At 37.4% G+C, this 22,329-nt stretch overlaps 1 protein-coding gene across 6 annotated transcripts in view; it reads left to right on the top strand.

Moving 5' to 3' along the window:
• Positions 1-22,329, top strand: part of LOC105476082 (serine/threonine kinase 3) — a 332,200-nt gene that overhangs the window by 55,014 nt on the left and 254,857 nt on the right. For all 6 annotated transcript variants that reach the window (XR_011606855.1, XR_011606854.1, XR_983846.3 and 3 more), the window contains one exon: positions 15,190-15,304. Coding sequence is in view for 3 of the 6 variants with exons in the window: in XM_071067958.1 (XP_070924059.1) it covers positions 15,190-15,304 (115 nt within the window). In the remaining 3 variants the exon portion in view is untranslated. The remainder of the gene's footprint in view (positions 1-15,189; positions 15,305-22,329) is intronic.

Raw genomic sequence — 22,329 nt, forward strand, 5'->3', positions numbered from 1 at the left:
CACTTTAACCTGGAAGGCGGAAGTTGCAGTGAGCCGAGATTGCACTATTAAACTCCAGCCTGGGTGACAGAGTGAGACTGTTTCTCAAAAAAAAAAAAGAAAAACAATTAGGAAATGACAGGGACAAACTTAGATTTTAGCTACCAATAAATAATATTAATGTAAATGTGTTATTAAGAAATTAGCATAAAAATGATTGGAAGAAAACAGTATGAATTGAAAAATTCCCAAATAATACACTGAAATTTTGGTTAGGGAAAATGAGATATGCATTTCTGAAATTTAGCTATTAATACATTCAGCTATTTGTGAATTTGGTAAAATGTCTTGCTTTCTATACTCTATAAAAAGACCAGAGGTGGTGTTTTTATCTTTTTTCTGTTCTTTTAAGTGAATATTTAATAATGGGCTGAATACCACATGTTGGCATAAATATCTCAGGAAGCCCATCTGCTTTGTTTATTGCTGAATGTGCAGTGCCTAGTTCGGTACCAGGTACAGAGTAGACATTTAATAAGTATTTATTAAATGGATAAATCATGGAATGTTATTGCTAGACTCAACTTTTGTGGGTCAGCTAGTTTAGTGTTTTTCAAATCATACCCTGATCTAAGAAGGTACTTTTAGTGGCATTTTCTTCACTGAAGAATTGAGTAGAATGAGAACTTCATTATTGCTTTTATCTTTTTTATATATGGGACTCTTTTGAAATTTTTATTTGAGGAAAAGGCTTCTAGTGCTAAAGCATATTTAAAAACAGTTTTGCAGATACAGAAAATGAGACCTAGAGCTTTTATGTGAATTGCCCAAGATCACACTGCTAGTTAGTGACTGAGATGTAATAAGAACCCGCATTTACCCTACTCTAGGGCCAATGTTGAAGAAAGCAATGTCTGTAAAAAAATTCCAACAGTTCAAAGTGAAGCACTCTCAAGGCATTCCTAGGAGTAGAGGTAACAACTGGTTAGCAATACTATGTGCCAGGTAATATGTACACAAGGGAACCACAACTGACACAGTCCCTACTCTCCTGGTGCTTATATGCCAGAGAAGGAACTTTTCACATTTAAACAAAGAGAAATAATGTTGATACAAATCAGGGCACACACCTATCCTCTTTTTACCTGTTCAACTAGTATGTATTGAGTACCTCCTACTCCTAAGTGTAGCACTGATTTGCTCTCACAAGAGATACAACAAAGAATGGGTCTTGGCTGGGTGCCGTGGCTCATGCCTGTAATCCCAGCACTTTGGGAGGCTGAGGCGGGTGGATCACAAGGTCAGAAGTTTGAGACCAGTCTGGCAAACATGGTGAAACCCCATCTCTACTAAAAATACAAAAATTAGCCTAGCGTGGTAGCAGGCGCCTATAATCCCAGCTCCTGGGGAGGCTGAGGCAGGAAAATCACTTGAACCCGAGAGACAGAGGTTGCAGTGAGCCAAGACTACGCCATTGCACTCTAGTCTAGTTGACAGAATGAGACTCCATCTCAAAAAAAAAAAAAAAAAAAAAAAGAATGGGTCTTAGGCGTTGGAGAGACTTTCACTGAGCTGGAAGAAACAGATGAATGGGTAGGCTATTTCAATACACAGTGTGGTAAGAGCTGTGATGGGATAGATATGGAGAAGTATGTGGGTTGGAAGAGATATCTGTCATGTTTGGGGGTTCAGGGAAAGATTTCCCAGGGAGGTCATAGCTAAGCTGAGTCCTGATTGATGAGTTAGATTTGCTGGGCAAAGAGAAGAGACAACTCTTATGGCAAAATAGAGCATTTTCAGCTGGCCTGTTCAGGGTGTCACTGCGCACCCCTTGGCTTCTACCAGAGCATGCTACATTCTTACCTGTTCTATTTCCTCATGTTTCTAGATAAGATTCCATTTGAACACGGCTTCTGACATAAAAAAAATAAAAATAATAAAAAGCTTGAAAATCACCATATTGGAGGATTAGTGATGAACTTTGGCAATTTGTATCAGCTCACGTGTATATTCAGTTTTGGGTGGGCCAAGAAATAAATTGCTGTGTGATTCAGCTTTATGCTGGAAACAGCTCAGTTTCCGTAGAATATCCACATTGCCTTTGTAAAAACTCTTATTTATATTACCTACTAAGTTACAGAACACTACTAAGATTGTAGTAAGATGTTGATGAAAATGATGTAATTAAAAATAGCCATTTCTTTAGTATTTTAATTATCACATGCCCATATTAGGAAGACTTTTAAAAAATATACCTTTAGCAATATATGGTTTTCTTCAGTTAGAATGAAATTCAAGTTAATATTTAAAAAGTCACCTTTTGATTGTACATGGTGGCTTATGCCTGTAATCCTTGCTCTTTGGGAGACCTTGGTGGGCAGATTGCTTGAGCTCAGGAGTTCAAGACCAGCCTGAGCAACATGGCAAAACTCTATCTCTAAAAAAAATACAAAAATTCGCCAGGCATGGTGGCACGTGCCTGTAGTCCCAGCTACTTGGGAGGCTGAGGTTGGGAGTATTGCTTGAGGTCGGGAGGCAGAGGTTACAATGAGCTGAAATCATGCCACTGCACTCCAGCCTGGGTGACAGAGCCAGACCCTGTCTCAAAAAAAAAAAAAAAAAAAAAAAAGAAAAAAAGAAGAGTCACCTTTCAAGCAGTATTTTCAAAGTATTCCATTTTCTTTAATTATATGATGTTGTTGATGGACACTTAGATTGATTCCATATTTCGGGTGTTGTGAATAGAACATTTGGATTTTTGTAAGAAGCTTAAACGTAATGATTCAGTCCATATAATTTGTATCATAGGTAGTGTTTAAGTAACGTACAGTTAGATGGGATTATGTAGTCCTTTCTCCATTTTTCCCCTTTGGGTTTTCTCATTTTTTTTTAATACTCTTTCTATTTTGAGTTGTGATACTAGAGGAGGACCATTAGGATAAAGAGTGTAGGGAGCTATGATATGAAGATGGAAATGGAAAGGGTGTGATCATTAGGTATGAGATGAGAGGAAGCCCAGATGCCCCCACCCCCTCAAAAAAAAAAGAAAACCAGAACAAGATACATCATTTTATTGGATTGAAAGCGTTTACATAGGGGAAGGGAAAAATTAATGAGACAGGAGGATGAAGTGGAGAGAAGATGCATAAGAGAAAGGCATAGAATGTGGCTCATGATTGGCATGCTAGTTATTAAGGCATCATATTTCACCTCTGCTTCCTGGTGTAGTCTGTAATTTCCTTTGTATGTTCCTGGTTCTTCCACCCAGTGAAATTTTCAAAGGCATAGCTGCTTACTCCTATTTAAAAGAGACAAAACTAACCAGGCATGGTGGCTCACGCCTGTAATCCCAGTGCTTTGGGAGGCCAAAGCAGGAGGATCACTTGAAGCCAGGAATTTGAGAGTAGCCTGGACAGTGTAGTGAGACTCTGTCTCTACAAAAAATAAAAAAAATAATTAGTTCAGGTGTGTGCATGCTTATAGTTACAGCTACTTCGGAAGCTGAGGTGGAAGGATCACTTGAGCCCAAGAGTTTGAAGCTACAGTGAGCTATGATTGTGCCACTGCCCTCCAGCCTGGGTGACAGAGTGATACCCTGTCTCTTAAAAAAAAAAAAAAAAAAAAAAAAAAGAATAACAAAAGTAATAAAACTACAGTTAGCCCTTTGTATCCCGCTTGTTCTGCATCCACAGATTCAGCTAACTGCATATTGGAAATATTGTGAGAAAAAAAGCAATAGAAAAAAACAATAAAAAAAAAACCAATGCAGTATAATTATTTACATAGCATTTACATTGTATTAGGTGTAATAAGTAATCTAGACATGATTTAAAGTATACTGGAGGATGTATGTAGTTATATGCAAATACTGTGCCATTTAATATAAGGAACTTGTGCATTCATGGATTTTGGTATCTGTGGCGTTCCTGGAACCAGTTCGCCATGGATACTGAGAGATGACTGTGTATAGAATTGCTGGGTTCCAATACAACCTGCGAGTCCATATACTGGTTTAGTCAAAATTCTTAGGCATATGTCTGAATTAAAACTTTCTGCACTGCTTAAAATTTATATACAGGTATACCTTACTCTGTTGTACTTCTTCACTTTGCAGATGCTGCATTTCTTTTTTTAATTGAAGGTTTGTGGCAACTGTACTGAGCAAATCAAGTCCGTCAGCACCATTTTTCCAATAGCTTGTGCTTGCTTCATGTGTCTATGTCATGTTTTGGTAATTCTTCCCATATTTCAGATATTTTCATTATTATTATATCTGTTATGGTGATCTGTGATCAGTGATCTTTGATGTCACTGTTGTAATTGTTTTGAGGTGCCACGAACTGCACCTTTATAAGATGGTGAACTAAATGTTGTGTGTGTTCTGACTGTACCACTGCTAGGCCGTGGGCCTCATCTCCCTTCCTTTCCTCAGGCTTTCCTATTCCTTGAGACACAATATTGAAATTAGGCCAATTAGTCATTCTACAGTGGTTCATAAGGGTTCAAGTGAAAGGGAGAGTCACACAACTCTCACTTTAAATAAAAAACTAGAAATGATTTAACTTAGTGAGGAAGACAGGTTGAAAGCCAAGATAAGCTGAAAGCTAGGGTTCTTGTGCCAAACAGCTAGCCAAGCTTGAATGCAAAGGAAAAGTTATTGAAGGAAATTAAAAGTGCTACTCCAGTGAGCACGAGTGGTAAGAAAGTGGAAGAGCCTCATTGCTGATATGGAGACAGTTTGAGTGGTCTGAATAGAAGTTCAAACCAGCTATAGCGTTCTCTTAAGCCAAAGCCTAATCTCGAGCAATGCCCTTACTCTCTTCAACTCTATGAAGGTTGAGAGACGTGAGGAAGCAACAAAAGTTTGAAGCTAGCAGAGGTTGGTTCATGAGGCTTAGACAAAGAAGCTGTCTCCATAACGTAAAAGTGCAAGATGAAGCAGCAAGTGCTGATATAGAAGCTGCAGCAAGTTATCCAGAAGATGTAGCTGAGATAATTGATGAAGGTGGCTACATTAAGCAACAGATTTTCAATGTAGATTTTCAATGTAGACGGAACAGTCTTCTATTGGAAGGAGATGCCATCTAGGACTTTCCTAGCTAGAGAGAAGTCACTGCTTAGCTTCAAAGGACAGGCTGACTGACTCTCTTGTTAAGGGCTAATGCCTCTCATGACTTTAAGTTGGAGCCAGTACTCATTGCCCATTCCAAAAATATTAGGGCCCTCAAGAATTTTGCAAAATCTCCTCTGTTTATGTGACAAATGACATTTATTGATTTGTGTATATTGAACCAACCTTACATCCCAGCAGTAAAGCCTACTTGATCGTGGTGGATTAACTTTTTGATGTGCTGCTGCATTTGGTCTGCAAGTCTTTTATTGAGAATTTTTGCATTTATGTTCATCAGAGATATTGGTCTGAAGTTTTCTTTTTCATTTTGTCTCTGCCACATTTTGGTATCAGAATGATGCTGGCCTCGTAGAATGAGTTAGGGAGGAGTCCCTCCTCCTTGGCTTTCTTGGAATAGTTTCAGTAGGGTTGGTACCAGCTCTTCTTTATACATTTGGTAAAATTCAGCTATGAATCTTCCTGGTCCAAGGGCTCTTTCTGGAAAACAAAAATTTGTGTGACTCACTGTATTGTGATACTTGCTTTATCGAGGTGGTCTGGAATCAAACCTGCAATATCTTATAGATTTGCCTGTATATAACACTGGAGTGTTACAGTGTTTTGAGTGAAACTCTCTGCCCCTCTTCCCTAGCCTTTAATAATCAACATGATGGTTTAAAAACAGATGTTAGAACATCTAAATAATTGGAGTTAGTTAACTTGCTGGCTAGAATGAACAATATCATGTTTGATCCTTGACAGTCCTTCACAGGATAATATTTAAATGCTAGTTTGATTGTATTATTTCCTTACATACATTCCTTCAAGGGTTCTGCATTGCCTGGACTGCCCTTTATTCTTTGTCACTAGTCTAATGTTTTTCCGTTTTTCTCCCTAGCATCTGCTGATAGGCTTGTTCAGTGAATGTTTGTTGTTTGAATTACTTTAAAAAAAATTAAATAAATGTGAATTTGAATGCATATCTGTGTTAGTGGAAATAGACTTGAGTTTAGAAGTCTCAGGTCTTGAACTCTCTGAGCCTATTGGTAGCTGTGTTAACACTTAAAAAAAATTTTGTTTTTTTTTTTTTTTGAGATGGAGTCTTGCCTTGTTGCCCAGGCTGGAGTGCAATGGCGCGACCTTGGCTCACTGCAACGTCTGCCTCCTGGGTTCAAGAGATTCTCCTGCCTCAGCCTCCTGAGTAGCTGGGATTACAGGCGCACGCCACCAGGCCCAGCTAATTTTTTGTATCTCTAGTAGAGACGGGGTTTCACCATGTTGGCCAGGTTGTCTCGAACTCCTGATCTTGTGATCTGCCCACCTCGGCCTCCCAAAGTGCTGGGATTACAGGTGTGAGCCACCATGCCCGGCCTCACTTTTTAATTTTTTAAAATGACAGCTTTAAAATTTAGTCTTTAGTTTGCCAGTCTTAAGTTGTAGGTTCTGTATGCAGTTGTAGGGAGGCACAGTAAATAAAACAGAAGAAAACTTGTTTATTGTTTCCCAGCTCCCCAGTCTGTACTACTACCACATTGTGTTGTGTGTACCTTGAAAACATCTCTTGAATTTGTTTTCTATGCTATTTCTACTACACTCACTTTAATCCAAGCCACCAACATCTCTCTTTTAAAATATGTGCTTTAGGGCTGGGCGCGGTGGCTCATGCCTGTAATCCCAGCACTTTGGGAGGCCGAGCTGGGTGGATCACAAGGTCAGGAGTTCGAGACCAGCCTGACCAACATGGTGAAACCCTGTGTCTAGTAAATACAAATTATCTGGGCATGGTGGCAGGTGCCTGTAATCCCAACTACTCAGGAGGCTGAGACAGGAGAATCGCTTGAACCCGGGAGGCAGAGGTTGCAGGGAGCTGAGATCACGCCCTTGCACTCCAGCCTGGGTGACAGAGTGAGACTCCGTCTCAAAAAAAAAGTATGCTTTATTATTACTCCCATATCATGAAGCCAACAGATTAAGAGACTATTGCTGTGGAAAAGATATATTGTTATACATACAGCTCACAAGAGAAGGAGGAGTGCTGTGTCACAGAGGGCTCCACAGGGAAGTACCAGGGGCAGTTAGGAGGCAGAGAAAGTGAGGGGGAAAAAGTGGGCGAGAATCTTTATGTGGTTTCTGTGGGAAGGGACAGGTGAGACGGGGTAAAACAGGTTTAGGATTGGCTACTTTGAGTATTTCAAGTGGGTTCTGGGGCATAGGGCTTTCTCTGGTTGTCTGGTATCTGGCCCTGGGGCAATTTGGGCAGGGGAAAAGTTGACCCTAGACTGTAACCATAGAGGTGGTTGGAGGTTTGGGCTCTAGATAGGTTGGTGTGCACATAAAAGACATCCTTCCATGGGAGTTAGTTTGCTGTCTCTAGAAATTAGCTAACCCTGAGAGGGGCAATCGCTTCAGTTTTAGCAAGGTCCCGGATGTCAAAGCATCAAGAATACAGAAAATAAAAAGATATGCTTAATATAATCTCTGCATGGACTAACACTGCTTTTTAATTGGTCTCTCTATATTCACATCTGCTTCCCTACAATCTAGCTTTCATTCAGCAACCACAGAAACTTTACATCATGTTATTCCTCTGCTTAAAATTCTTCACTGATTTTTTCCTGTATTTCAAATAAAGCCCAGTCTCTTTACCTTGGTTTTGAGGCCCTTCATGGTCAGGCTTCTCCCTACATATGCAGCTCCACTATGTCCTACTGTATCCTTTACTCACTTTATCCTAGGCCCGCTAATCGTTCAATTCTTTGACCATGCTTTGTTCTGTCTTTCAGGGCCTTTGCAGGACAGTTCTTGGTGCTTAGTTATCTGGCTAACTTCTAGTTAAGTTTTGCATTTTAGCTTAAATGTTATTCCCTTGGAGAGTCCTAAATTAGGTCCTGTCTTAGTTTTTTTGTGTGATTTATTTATTCATTGGTTCTTTTATTTATTTATTTTAATTTTATATATATTTTTTGAGATGGATCCTCGTTCTTTCGCCAGGCTGGAGTGCAGTGGTGTGATCTTGGCTCTCCGCAACCTCTGCCTCCCGGGTTCAAGCGATTCTCTTGCTTCAGCCTCTTGAGTAGCTGGGTTTATAGGCCCGCGCCATCACGCCTAGCTAATTTTTTTTTGTATTTTTAGTAGAGACAGGGTTTCACCATGTTGGCCAGGATGGTCTCGATCTCTTGACCTCGTGATTCGCCTGCCTCGGCCTCCCAAAGTGCTGGGATTACAGGCGTGAGCCACCGTGCCCGGCCTGCTTGTTCAGTTTGTGTATATGAGAAGAGAGCTACTGAGGATAAAATGCAAAGCAAGACAGATTGGTACCTATCTTTATGGAGCTTCTGTTCTTCTAGGGGAGGCAGATAAAAGTCAATGACAAAGTCCTTGCAGGGTGTAATAAGTGCTTTACGGTATAAAAGGTGCTGACATAGAAAGTATCAGAGGATGGCCACTGTATACATATGAACTCTGGAGTTTAAGCATTTCCTTCTTTTCCAATCTGTGGATTTTGTAATTCACAGCAGTTCAATGGAGAAAGGACATTTTATTGTTAAAGCTCGCTTACCTACCTTCAAAGGTTTTTCACATACTCCAGTGCCTTCCAAGTCTCAGAGGCTACCATGGAATACGAATGCATTCCATTCCTTCATATGAACTAGGAACAATTTTATTTGCAGAAATGGTGAATACAAAATAAAGTCACAGCCAGTTTATCTTATAGCACCCTTTCTTCTTTTCTTGCTGTAGTTAGTTATCATATTTATTTGTGAGTTTACTTCCTTAATTCCTGTATATTCATGCTGGTGTATTCTGTATGAGGGACCAAATTGTGGATGTGTGTTTCACCAGTGCATACTGAACATCTGGTCAAATGCCTGGCCCAAGTAGAGGGTCAGTGAATGCATGTGGCTGTTTAGTTCTAGTTGCTTACATACTTCACTGGGTTAAAGTTAGTGAGGCCATGTTTTATGTTGTAGAGGTGTTGGACTTGGATCCATCTACTTACATGGGTATTAGATGGGCCATGAATTATTTCTTTGAAGAGAATTTTACCTTTTGCCAACGTTTTCTCTTGACTTACTCTTATGGAGAGATAGAGCTGTTTTTTCAGGTAGCTGCCCAGGTTAGAATTCCTAATTTTTGTGAGTTGTCACTTCTACTCTTAGCATTGCTGATTAGCGTGCATGGCAAGAAAAATGTACATTTTTTGTGTGCTTTTCAGTGAACATAATCTTGAATTGATTGTTACTTAACACTTTTCAAAATTTTGGATGAGAAAATTCATATTTAAAGAGTTTTTTTTTGGCTGGGCATGGTGGTTCATGCCTGTAGTCTCAGCACTTTTGGAGGCTGAGGCAGGCGGAACACATGAGGCCAGGAGTTAAAGATGAGCCTGGCCAATATGGCAAAACCCCCTCTCTAGCAAAACTACAATAATTAGCTGGACGTGGTGACACAGGCCTGTAATCCCAGCTACTTGGGAGGTTGAGGCACGAGAATCATTTGAACCCAGGAAACAGATATTACTGTGAGCCGAGATGGTGCCACTGCACTCCAACCTAGGTGGCAGAGTGAGATTCTGTCTCAGGAAAAAAAAAATAGAGAGAGAGAAAGAGTTTTTGTTTGTTTGTTTGTTTGTTTTCTGAAGGATATACAGTCTGTTCACTGGTGGAGTGAAGCTTAACTCTGGGTCTATATCAGAGTCACCGGTAGAGCTTTTAAAAACCTACTGAATCAGAACCTCAAAGGAGTATGGGCTTGGGTCACAGGTGGCTCTGATGCACAGCCAGGTGTAGGAACAGTACTCCCTATAAAAGTTTCCACATAGGCTCCATACCTCAAAGGAGTATATGTAAAGAGATTTTTTTTTTTTTAAATGTTTCCCATATGTCGCAGTTCTAAGTCTGTATTTAGTTTCATTTGTTTGTAAACAAGCACTTTTCTTAAATGGTTCAGCGAACATTTATGAACTCCAAATACGTACTTTCAATTCCCAAGACCTAGCAAAGCTGAGTATGTCTGGAAACTTAAGGTATGAGATGGAGAGCAATCAGAGATACGGGTAACAAAGTAGACTTTGAAATAACTTGTATGTGATATGAAGCAGGTAAGACCTTTTCCTTTGGGTATTGGAGAATGATTGGAGTATTTTTGTTTAACTAGGAGAACAGTATGATCAGCTTATTTTACTTTTGTTTTAAAGTAAAGTACCTTGTCAACTGTATGTAGCATAGATTAGAACGGGGGAGAAAACTAAGACAAGGAGACTGGTGGGGAGCAAGTCTGTGTAAGAGGTAATGGAGTAGCACTGGGGATAAAACAGGTTTGAATTCAGGCCTTTTAGCTCCAACCACTCTGTTCTACCTTTGACTTCAAGACATAGTTAATTTTTTTTTGTATTTATTGCCTTTGTTTTTAATACAAAATTTAATTATAATGGAAAAATTTTAACTTTTATTTTTTAGATTGATATTTTGGTTATTTATTTATTTTTAACTTACTTTAAGTTCAGGAGTACATGTGCAGGTTTGTTACATGGGTAAACTTGTGTCATGGGGGTTTGTTGTACAGATTATTTTATCACCCAGGTATTGAGCCTAGTACCCATTAGTTATTTTTCCTGATCCTCTCCCTCCTTCCACCCTCCACCTTCTAATAGGCCCCAGTGTGTGTTGTTCACTCTGTGTGTCCATGTGTTCTTATCATTTAGCTCCCAGTTATAAGTGAGAACATGCAGCATTTGGTTTTCTGTTCCTGTGTTAATTTGCTAAGGACAGTGGCCTCCAGCTCCATCCATGTCTCTGCAAAGGACATGACTTTGTTCTTTTTTGTGGCTGCATAGTATTCCATGGTATATATGTACCACATTTTCATTATCCAGTCTGTCATTGATGGGCATTTAGGTTGGTGCCGTGTCTTTGCTATTGTGAATAGTGCTAGTTACAATGAACATAAGCATGCGTGTGTCTTTATAATAGAAAAATTTATATTCCTTTGGGTATATATCCAGTAATGGGATTGCTAGGTTGAATGATATTTCTGTCTCTAGGTCTTTGAGGAATTGCCACGCTATCTTCCACAATAGTTGAACTAATTTACACTCCCACCAACAGTATGTAAGCATTCCTTTTTCTCCACAACCTTGCCAGCATCTGCTTTTTTTTTTTTTTTAAACTTTTTAATAATAGTCATTCTGACTGGTGTGACATGGTATCTCATTGTGGTTTTGATTTGCATTTCTCTAATGATCAGTGATGTTGAACTTTTTTTCATATAATTGTTGGCCACATGTAGGTCTTTTGAAAAGTATCTGTTCATGTCCTTTGCCCACTTTTTAACGGTGTTATTTTTTGTTTTTGTTTTTGTTTTTTTCTTGTGGATCTGTTTAAGTTCCTTATAGCTGCTGGATATTAGACTTTTATTGGATGCATAGTTTGTTCAAAAATTTTCTCTCATTCTGTAAGTTGTCTGTTTACTCTCTTGCTAGTTTCTTTGCTGTACAGAAGCTCTTTGATTTTATTTGATGCCATTTGCCAATTTTTGCTTTTGTTGTGATTGCTTTTGGTGTCTTTGTCGTAAAATCTTTGCCCATGTCCTGAATGGTATTGCCTAGGTTGTCTTCCAGGGTTTTTATATTTTTGGGTTTTATATTTAGGCCTTTAATCCATCTTGAGTTAAATTTTTGTACATGATATAGGGGAGGGGTCCAGTTTCAAATCTTCTGCATATGGCTAGCCAGTTATCCCAGCACCATTTATTGAATGGGGAATCTTTTTTTCCATTGCCTGTTATTGTCAGGTTTGTCAAAGATCATATAGTTGTAGTTGTGTGGTCTTGTTTCTGGGTTCTTTATTCTGTTTCATTTGTCTATGTGTCTTTTTTTGTATCATAACCATGCTGTTTTGGTTACTGTAGCCCTGTAGTGTGTGTGTGTGTATATATATATATATATATATTTTTTTTTTTTTTTTTTTTTTTTTTGAGACGGAGTCTCGCTCTGTCGCCCAGGCTGGAGTGCAGTGGCACTATCTCGGCTCACTGCAAGCTCCGCCTCCCGGGTTTACGCCATTCTCCTGCCTCAGCCTCCCGAGTAGCTGGGACTACAGGCGCCCGCCACCTCGCCCGGCTAATTTTTTTGTATTTTTAGTAGAGACGGGGTTTCACCATATTAGCCAGGATGGTCTCGATCTCCTGACCTCGTGATCCGCCCGTCTCGGCCTCCCAAAGTGCTGGGATTACAGGCTTGAGCCACCGCGCCCGGCCGCCCTGTAGTATATTTTGAAGTCAGGTAGCTTGATGCTTCCAGCTTTGTTCTTTTTGCTTAGGATTGCTTTGGCTATTCAGGCTCTTTTTTGGTTCCATATGAATTTCAAAATAATTTTTTCTAGTTCTGTGCTGAATCTCAAATAGTAGTTTTAATAAGAATGGCATTGAATCTTTAAGTTGCTTTGGGCAGTGTGACCATTTTAATGATGTGTGTGTGTGTATATATATATACACACACACACATATATATATTTTGTTATTTTTTAATTATTATTATTTTTTGAGATGGAGTCTTGCTGTGTTGCCCAGGCTGGAGTGCAATGGCGTAATCTCAGCTCACTGCAACCTCCGCCTTCTGAGTTCAAGGGATTCTCCTGTCTCACGCTCCCTAGTAACTGGTATTACAGGCACGCGCCACCATGCCCAGCTAATTTTTGTATTTTTAGTAGAGATGGGAGTTTCACCATTTTGGCCAGGCTGATCTCAAACTCCTGACCTCAAGTGATCCTCTCAAAGTGCTGGGTTTACAGACGTGAGCCACCGTGCCCAGTCTCTTTTTAATGATATTGATTATTTCTATCCCTGCCTGAGCATGGAATGTTTTCACATTTCTTTATGTCATCTCTGATTTCTTTGAGCAGTGTTTCATAGTTCTTGTGGAGACCTTTAATCTCCCTAGTTTGCTGTCTTCCTATGTAGTTTATTCTTTTTGGTGGCAGTTGTGAATGGGAGTTAGTTCCCGATTTGGCTCTCAGCTTGACTGTTGTTGGTGTATAGGAATGCTAGTGATTTTTGCACATTGCTTTTGTATCCTGAGACTTTGCTGAAGTTGTTTATCAGCTTAAGAAGCTTTTGGGCTGAGGCTATGGGGTTTTCTAAATAGAGGATCTTGTCATCTGCAAACAGGGATAGTTTGACTTCCTCTCTTCCTGTTTGGATGACCTTTCTTTCTTTCTCTTGCCTGATTGCCCTTGCTGGGACTTCCAATACTATGTTAAATAGGAATGGTGAGAGAGTGCATCCTTGTCTTCATGCCGCTTTTCAAGGGGAATGCTTCCAGCTTATGCCCATTCAGTATGATTGTTGGCTGTGGGTTTTGCATATATGGCTCTTACTATTTTGAGGTATGTTCCTTCAATACCTAGTTTGTTGAGAGTTTTTAATGTGAATGGATGTCTAATTTTATTGAAAGCCTTTTCTGTATCTATTGAGATAATCAGGTGGTTTTTGTCTTTAGTTCTGTTTATGTGATGAATCAAATTTATTGATTTGTATATGTTGAACCAACCTTGCATACCAAAGAGAAAGCCTACTTGATTGTGGTGGGTTGGGTTTTTTATGTGCCACTAGATTTGGTTTGCTAATGTTTTGTTGACGACTTTTGCATCAGTGTTCATCAAGGATATTGGCCTAACATTTTCTTTTTTTGTTGTATCTCAGCCAGGTTTTGGTATCAGAATGATGCTGGCTTCATAGAATGAGTTAGGGAGCATTTCCTTCTCAATTTTTTGAAATAGTTTCAGCAGGAATGGTACCACCTCTGCTTTGTATATCTGCTAGAATTCGACCCTGAGTCCGTCTAGTCCTGAGTGTTTTTTTTTTTTTTTTTTTTGGATGGTAGGCTATTTATTACTGCCTCAAAGACAGAGCATAGCTAAAATTTTAAAGGCTGTACTGAGAAGTCTTCCCTGACAGTCTTCTCTTAACCTCCACAATTGGTAGAGTCTCTACATGTTCTTTTATTGTACTTTAAATTTTTTTTTTTTTGCTTATTTGTTTTTCTGTCTTATTTATCTTACATTGGTGCCCAGCAAAATAGCTACTGTTTTTGATTGTAGCTACTACTACATAGAATTATTTATTTGAACAAGTTGTCCTCTTACATGCCATACTTGGTTTTTCTCTTTCTATTTGTGTACCTTTGTTCATGGCCTTTCTCTTTTCTAGAATTTTCTTATCCCTCGTCTCCATCTACATTTTGGAGTTTAAACTTTTCTTTCAAAATCTCATATAAATCCCACTCCCTTCCACAAAGTTCTCTTTGGATGATTCCAATGTTATTTCCTCATTTGAGCTCTTGTAGCATTAAAGTTGTGTTCTATTTAGTTTCTGCTGTCTTGTATTTTCTATCTCTATGTATTTTTTGAATTTGGTATTCTGCCTCTTTGAGATAGGTAAGATTTCTCATACATCAGTATATGTAGTTTATCCATAATGTACATTATTGCTGATGGTCATTTGTCCCTTTCTAAATCTTCCTGAAGACAGCTTGGCTATAAACATAGTTTATTCTGCTCTGGAAGACATAAGACCACAGTTTAGAAATTAAATTGCTAATATTTTAATTCTATAAATTTAAACAGAAAAAGTTATAATTTTTTTCTCTAGAATTTTCAAAAGCCAGAATGAAAGAAAATTTAAAATAACTCTTTTGGCCTCATTGAAATATAGATTATTTTAGAGTTGATTAATATTTGACTGAATGCAAAATCCTTTAGAAGACTTATATTTAAAATGCTTTAGTTAAAGGGAAAAATTTTCATTTGTTCCTCATGTTAAGTAGTAATTTCTTTGCCAAAATGAAGTCTTATTTTCTTCTGAATCACTCAAAACATTTGGTCCTCTTCTCGTTTGTAATCCTGTTAAATTTCATCCATGAATTAAAGTCTAATTATGCATAGTTGGTGAACTCCAGATATTGAGAATTTGATGTACAATAGACATTTACTTATTTAACTTATTGGAACATTATGAAATGTTGAAAATACTTTGTATTGAGATTAAGAAAAAAATTTCTTTGGGAATTAACTAAATTTAATTGTTTATGTGTTTTCTTTTAGCCCATATGTTGTAAAGTACTATGGCAGTTATTTTAAGAATACAGACCTCTGGATTGTTATGGAGTACTGTGGCGCTGGCTCTGTCTCAGACATAATTAGATTACGAAACAAGACAGTAAGTATTTTAAAGTAGTTTTGCTAATCTCATTTCTAAAGATTCGTATTTTAGAATCTGACTAGTTGGCATTTTGTTACAAAGAAAATAATAGCATGAAAAAAGAAAAGGTTTTAAGTTGTGTAAAGATATCTAGTAGGAGGTGTGAGGACCAGCTCACATACCTTTCTGTGACAAATTTAGGAATTACATGATTGTTTAATTTTTTTATTAGAATAATTTTTGTTGTGTCACAGAGAAACTACCATGGTACTTCTCTTCTTCATTTGGAATCAGTGTGTGTGTGTGTGTGTTGTTTAATAATGTGAGTTTCATAAATTATGGCTAGAATTTTATTTAAAGTTTATAATATTCATGGTATTTATTTATCTTAAATTTTCTATAATTTATGGCTGGTAATATTTGAAGAAATTATATACTTCTGAATTTTAAAAAATATAAAACATTTTTGTATTTATTTTCCCAAATATTCAAGATGTGTGAAAGTGATAGAAATATTACATATTTCTATAAATTTAGTTTAGTGAAGTGTATTGCTTAATGAAAGCTTTTTATGGTTATGTTTTAACTCTAAGTAGAAGTGCTATTTACAAAATTGTTTACTTTAAGCTAGTAATGCATCTAGTTTATTTGGACAATTTTGTATGGACCAAAGTGACCTTTTTTTCTTGAATAAGAAGAGTAATCAGTGAAATAATTTGTAATTCTGTAGCAGTAACATTATTATATGTTGTCAGCCATGTTTCAGTAAAATACATTCAGAAAAAATACTTCAGTCAATTTGTGGTTAACCAGAATCATTTTAAAGTTTGATTTGGGAAGTACACTGTAAGTTTATTTTACTAATTTTTTTTTCCCTGTTAGAGAAAAGAAAGTAAATAGGATTTCTTTTAAGAGAAGTGAAACAGAAGTTGAAATAATCCCTGTTTTGACAGAGTAGATTAAGTGATCTGTGACATTCTAATGATATATTTTAGAATTTCTATGGTGCTTAACTAGCACTTATGTAAATCAGATGACTCTTGAGTGGCAGAACAATGCTTCAATGGAAAGTAATTATATCCCAGTTAGAGAAGAGTTTTAATATTGTTTCAGGGCTAAACAGTGCATTTGGTATTTAAAGTTATCAAGTAGGAATATGAAGTAAAAGTGTGTGAAATGGAAAATTTTAAACATCTCTATTTTCTTAGTTTTAAGTGTTAATGTTACAATTTTGAGTAGATATGAAGTATTTGATTCAAGAAGTTTAATTCTTGTTGCCAATAATTACAACTGTGAAGGCATACTATAGTTCTTAAAGATAGGTATGGATCAGATCATTATCTTCAGAAAACTCTTTGTCAGTTTTCAAAGAAAAGATTTTATCTGTTCATATTCTTTGTTACAAGACACAGTCCACTGAGCATGTTGGGAAGTCGTACACTTGGAATAGCATAGTTGTTACTCTCACACAACAGGTACCCTGGGTTCTGGGGTAACATAGTAATAGTCTAATTTCCATATATGAAAAGGAGCCCACAGCTGCACAAGAGATTGATCAGGAGCTGTAGGTATATTGTTTCTGAGTGTTGCCTTGATGACAGCTCCTATTAAGTCTCAGAAATATTTGTATCTTTCTTTTCTAGTGCAAGGACATTTTTCTTCATTTATTTATTATTCAAAAAGAGTACTATTATTGTTAAGGTTAATAATATAAAGATATGTAACATTCCGTTTAAAAAGTATTTGGACGTTGTAAGCCTTTGTTCACTGAAGGATACTCTTGACTGTCTGAATTTCAGAAGCATGACTATTACTGACTGACTGGCTTTCAAAAATTTGACTAGTATAACAGTCGTCTTTGATTAAACAGGTGTAAAACTCACTCTAGTAATTGTTTTCATGGTCATGAAACAATCTTTTCCTAAGAATATGGCAATTTGTTTTTAAGAGCTTGTATGGTCTGTTGTTTTTTTGTGATCTGCTTTGTTTTTTTAAATTCTGTATATATTTGAAATAGCACAAGGAATTCTTGTTATTTTATATTGCAAATGTTTATATTTACTCATATATTTATGCTTTTTATTGTTCTTTATTTCTTTCTGTATTTCCCAGTTGCCTGAAGAATATCTGTTAGTATTTCCTTATGTGTGGGTATGATGATAATACCTGGGTTTTTTTTGTTTTGTTTTGTTTGTTTTTGTTTTTTTTGGTGAACATGTTGTTATTTTACTTCATGTTTTCTTTTTTCCTTTTTTTGAGACAGGTTTTCGCTCTTTTGCCCAGGCTAGAATGTAGTGGTGTGATCACAGTTCACTGCAACCTTGAACTTCTGGGCTCAAGCGATCCTCCAGCCTTAGCCTCCTGAGTAACTAGGACTTCAGGAGCATGCCATCATGCCTGGCTAATTAAAACAATTTTGTTTTGTAGAGATGGGGTCTGGCTGTATTGCCCAGGCTGGTCTTCAACTCCTGGTCTCAAGCAATTCTCCTGCCTTGGCTTCCCATAGTGCTGGGATGACTGATGTGAGCCACCATGCCTGACCCTCACTTCACTTCTGAACAGTATATTTGCTGGGTAAAGAATTCTAGGTTAGTGATTCCTTTTAGCCTTTTAAAGATATTATCCAGAAATCTTGTATTTTATGTCCCAGAACATAATTTATTTTTATTTTTTGTTTTTCTTTTTGAGACAGGGTCTTGCTCTGTCACTCAGGCTCTAGTGCAGTGGTGTGATCATGGCTAACTATAGCCTTGACCTCCTGGGCTCAAGTGATCTTCCCACTTCAGCCTCCTGAGTAGCTGGAACCACGGTCATGTGCCACCATGCCCGGCTAATTTTTTTGATTTTTTGGAGATATAGGGTCTCACTTTGTTGCTTAGGCTCATATCCTAGAATATATTAATTATAGTCTAATTCTGTCTGCTAATCTTTAAATGTTAATCTCCTTTGTGTCTCTATTTTATATTGTTTCTCTTGTTTTTTATTGTTTTTGTCTATGCCTTGTAATCTTTGATAGAGTGCTGGACATTGCATAAAACGTGATAGAGGTTATTTGAACTTCTGAATGTTGATGTATTTTACTTAAGGTTTTTGTTTGTTTCTATCTGGTGACTAGAACTAGCAATCCTAGATCACTTTAATTCAATTAGGGTTAGAGATAATTTGAATCTGGGCTTTAGTACAGTTATGTGCTACATAATGATGTTTCCATCAATGATGGACTGCATATAGAATGGTGGTACCATAAGATTATAGTATCGTATTTTTACTGTACTTTTTCTATGTTTAGATGTGTTTAGATACACAAATACCATTGTGTTACTGCTGCCTACAGCATTCTGTACAGTAACATGCTATACAGGTGTGTAGTCTAGGAGCAATAGGCTATACCATCTAGGTTTGTGTAAACCCCCTCTGTGATGTTCACACAATGATGAAACTGCCTAATAATGTCTTTTTTGGAATGTATCCATGTTGTCAGGTGACACATGACTGTACTTTTGAGGGCTGATCCTCCTTTACATCTAGGATATGGTCCTTTGGCATTACAGGGCTTCGCAGTTTCTTGGTAGGTTTTGATTTCCAATCTTTGACCTTCTCATCTTGTAAGTCAGTCAAAAGGTCTGCTCTGCTTCTTAGCCTCTTGGCCTCTGTTCTGTAATTAATAGATGCCTGTTGGAGAAAAGGAGCCCTTATTGCTAGGCTCACCTCTTTCTTTTTCTTTTTTCTAATATTTTGTTTTCATTAGCCTTGTGTCTTCATTAGCCTTAACATAGACTTTTAAATGTATTTTGTCCAGACATTTTAGTTCTTTCAGCAGGAGAGTGGTCTGAATTATCTAGTTTATCATTACCAGAAGTGAAACTCTTTCAAATAATACAAGTTTTGTTATTAGCAGTTCTGTTCTGCTATGAGCAAACACATGCAAAGCTACCCCCAAAGGCTAAGGGAGCTGAGAGGCTGAAGAAAGACGCTGACAAATCCAGTTTCTTATAAAAAACATTTATTACAGACTTACTAACAGAAATAATGTTTTGGGTGGCCAAGAGGTGGCGTATTCCCACATCCACCCTTCCCAAAATATCCTTTATATAACAACCTGTTTTGGTAAAACATGTGCAGCTGGTGACACTTTAGACTTTCTTGCTATTCGTGACCACTGGAGAGGTTAGATAAACATCTTTATGAGGGGTTATCTATGCTACAGGCGTTGTTTGAAGACCTTGCTGCTGGAGCCAAACTCCTGTCATTATGGTGGTTTTGCTTCGAAATGGTGTCACTCTTGTCTTGCAACAGGCTGGTTTTTTACCTACATCTTTAATCTAGCTGGAGTTTATTTCCGTATATGATATGAGATAGGGGTATACAGCACTTCTTTTTTTCTTTTTTTTTTTTTTTCTGTGTGGAAATCTAATTGTCCTAACACAATTTTCTATCCCCTTTTAACTGGCTTATAAGCCTGTCCTACTAAGGTTATGTATATATTTGGCTCTATATTTGGTCTCTCTGTTATAGCAGAGATTTATTTGCCTGCTTCTGCAACAGAAATATGTTCTTAATTATATGGTGGCGTGTTTGATATTTGGGATGCAATTCCCTTGTCTTTGTTTTCCTTGATCTCTCATATATGTTTTATTTATTTATTTATTTATTTTATTATTATTATTATTATTATTATTTTTTGAGATGGAGTTTCATTCTTGTTGCCCAGGCTGGAGTGCAATGGCGTGATCTTGACTCACTGTAGCCTCTGCCTCCCAGGTTCAAGTGATTCTTGTGCCTCAGCCTCCCTAGTAGCTGGGATTATAAGCAGCCGCCACCATACCCACCTAATTTTTATATTTTTAGTAGAGATGGGGTTTCGCCACATTGGCCAGGCTGGTCTCAAACTCCTGACCTGAGGTGGATCCACCTGGTCACCCAAAGTATTGGGATTACAGGCATGAACCACTGTGCCTGGCCTCATATAAATTTTAGAATAAGTTGTCAAGCTCCACAAAAAGTCTTGCTGGGTTTGTGATTGGAGTTAGATTTAACTCATAATTTGTGTTAACTGGTATTTTCCAATCCATGATCATAGAATATCTTTGTGTTCAGTTCTTCTTTTTTGTATTTAAATGTGTTTTTAAGTCTCCTTGAAAATTGTTTGGCTGGGTGCGGTAGCTCATGGGTGTAATCCTGGCACTTTTGGAGGCCAAGGCAGGTGGATCTCCTGAGGTCAGGAGTTTGAGACCAGCCTGGCCAACATGGCAAAACTCCGTCTCTACTAAAAATACAAAAAAATTAGCTGGGTGTGGTGGTGGGAGTTTGAGACTAGCCTGGCCTGTGTGGCAAAACCCCGTCTCTACTAAAAATACAAAAAAAATTAGCTGGGTCTGGTGGCGGGTGCCTATAATCCTGGCTACTCAGGAGGCTGAGGCAGGAGAATCGCTTGAACCTGTGGGGCAGACATTGCAGTGAGCTGAGATTGCACTCCAGCCTAGGCAACAGGGTGAAACTCCGTCTCAAAAAAAAAGAGAAAAAAAAGTATACATTTTAAATTTGATTTGCTTCTAGGAGCTTTGTCATTTTTACTGCTAATATGAATGATCTTTTATTGTTCTTATATTTTCAAGTTGGCTAATGGTAGTATCTAAGAATGCTGTATCTTGTATATTTTTGTTATTCACCATAGCAACTTTTGCCGTTGGTACTCCTCTGACCCTGTTCCTTGATTTTACTAATTAGTCATTTGCTTATTTATTTTCTATCCACGTACCTTTTTTGTAATCCGGTTAATAATCCTGTTTGACATTTTGTATCATTTTTGCCTAGTGCCCCAGTTATTTCTCTTAATCTCTTTTTAGAAGTTTTAACTTGTCCTTGAAACTCATGCTTTGTGTTTGGGGCCTGTTCGTTGCAGTGAGTATCTCAGATACTGGTTTACTAATTTGCTTGCATCTTTTTTTACTCTTGGCCATTTGGGTATGTCAGGTAGAGCCCTTGAATTGACTTTTCTTATTATTATATTCACTTAAACGAATTCATGTATGATCTGTGGATGTAAAACTTTATTGACAACTTTAACCTTTATAAATCTAAAAAAGATGTAAAAACATGATCACTGAAATTATTGTTTTGTGCTTATCTTTAAATTGTTAATAAAAACTATAAAATATAGGTTGAGAACAAGGTTGGATTGATGCTCAAGTGGACTCATATGGATGTTGCTCTGACAGCATAATCCTGTTCTGATATGAGAGCTTAACTGTATAGTTCCTTTGATTATGTATATACTACATATATCAACCATATTAATAGTAAGCTTTCTCAGAGTAATGGACAGCTTAGAAGTGAGCTTCGTTTATTATAGAGAAGAAACAAAATTATGTGATGATTTAGGGAGTTGACAATGGATTCTAAATTTTTAATTTGTTTTAAGAGTAGTAAGTCTTGGAGGACCACCTAAGTAACGTATTTTGTGTGTGTGTGGAATTGTCCTTGTCTTTGAGAGAAATTAGGGATAAAGCGTTCTTGATTCTGAATTATTGATGATTGTCTATTTTTGAACAAATGTTTCCTTGAAAACTGAAAATAAAAGGCACAGGAAAGAGCAAGTCCAATTAAGTTACATGTCTTTTAAACAAAACATTTAAGTTCAAATTTTTTAGCCTGATGTATAAACAGAGTTTATATATTACCTCCTTTCTACCTGCACAGTTTCATACCTCGTCACTGTTTTATCAGGTACTTTCCATTTCAGTGTTACAATGAGAACTGGTTCCTAGAATAAGAACTGGCTTCATATTTTGGTGATGATATGTATACCCTTGCCTTGTCCTCTGCCCTTCTTTTAGTGTTATCCCTACCCCCAGTCTTTGCCTAGTGAACTTGCATCCATGAAGTCCCAGCTGAAAATGTTACCTCTTATTTGAAAATTTGCATATTTTCTCAGATAGTTTGTTGTCTGTTTAGTAAATCATTGATTAATTAATTGAGTCTTTATTGCATATTCACTCTTACATAAAGAAAGCACAATAAATGCTGTTTTTACTGTGGTGATG

The sequence above is a fragment of the Macaca nemestrina genome, chromosome 8 (assembly GCF_043159975.1).
Source record: "Macaca nemestrina isolate mMacNem1 chromosome 8, mMacNem.hap1, whole genome shotgun sequence".
NCBI classification, from domain to species: domain Eukaryota; kingdom Metazoa; phylum Chordata; class Mammalia; order Primates; family Cercopithecidae; genus Macaca; species Macaca nemestrina.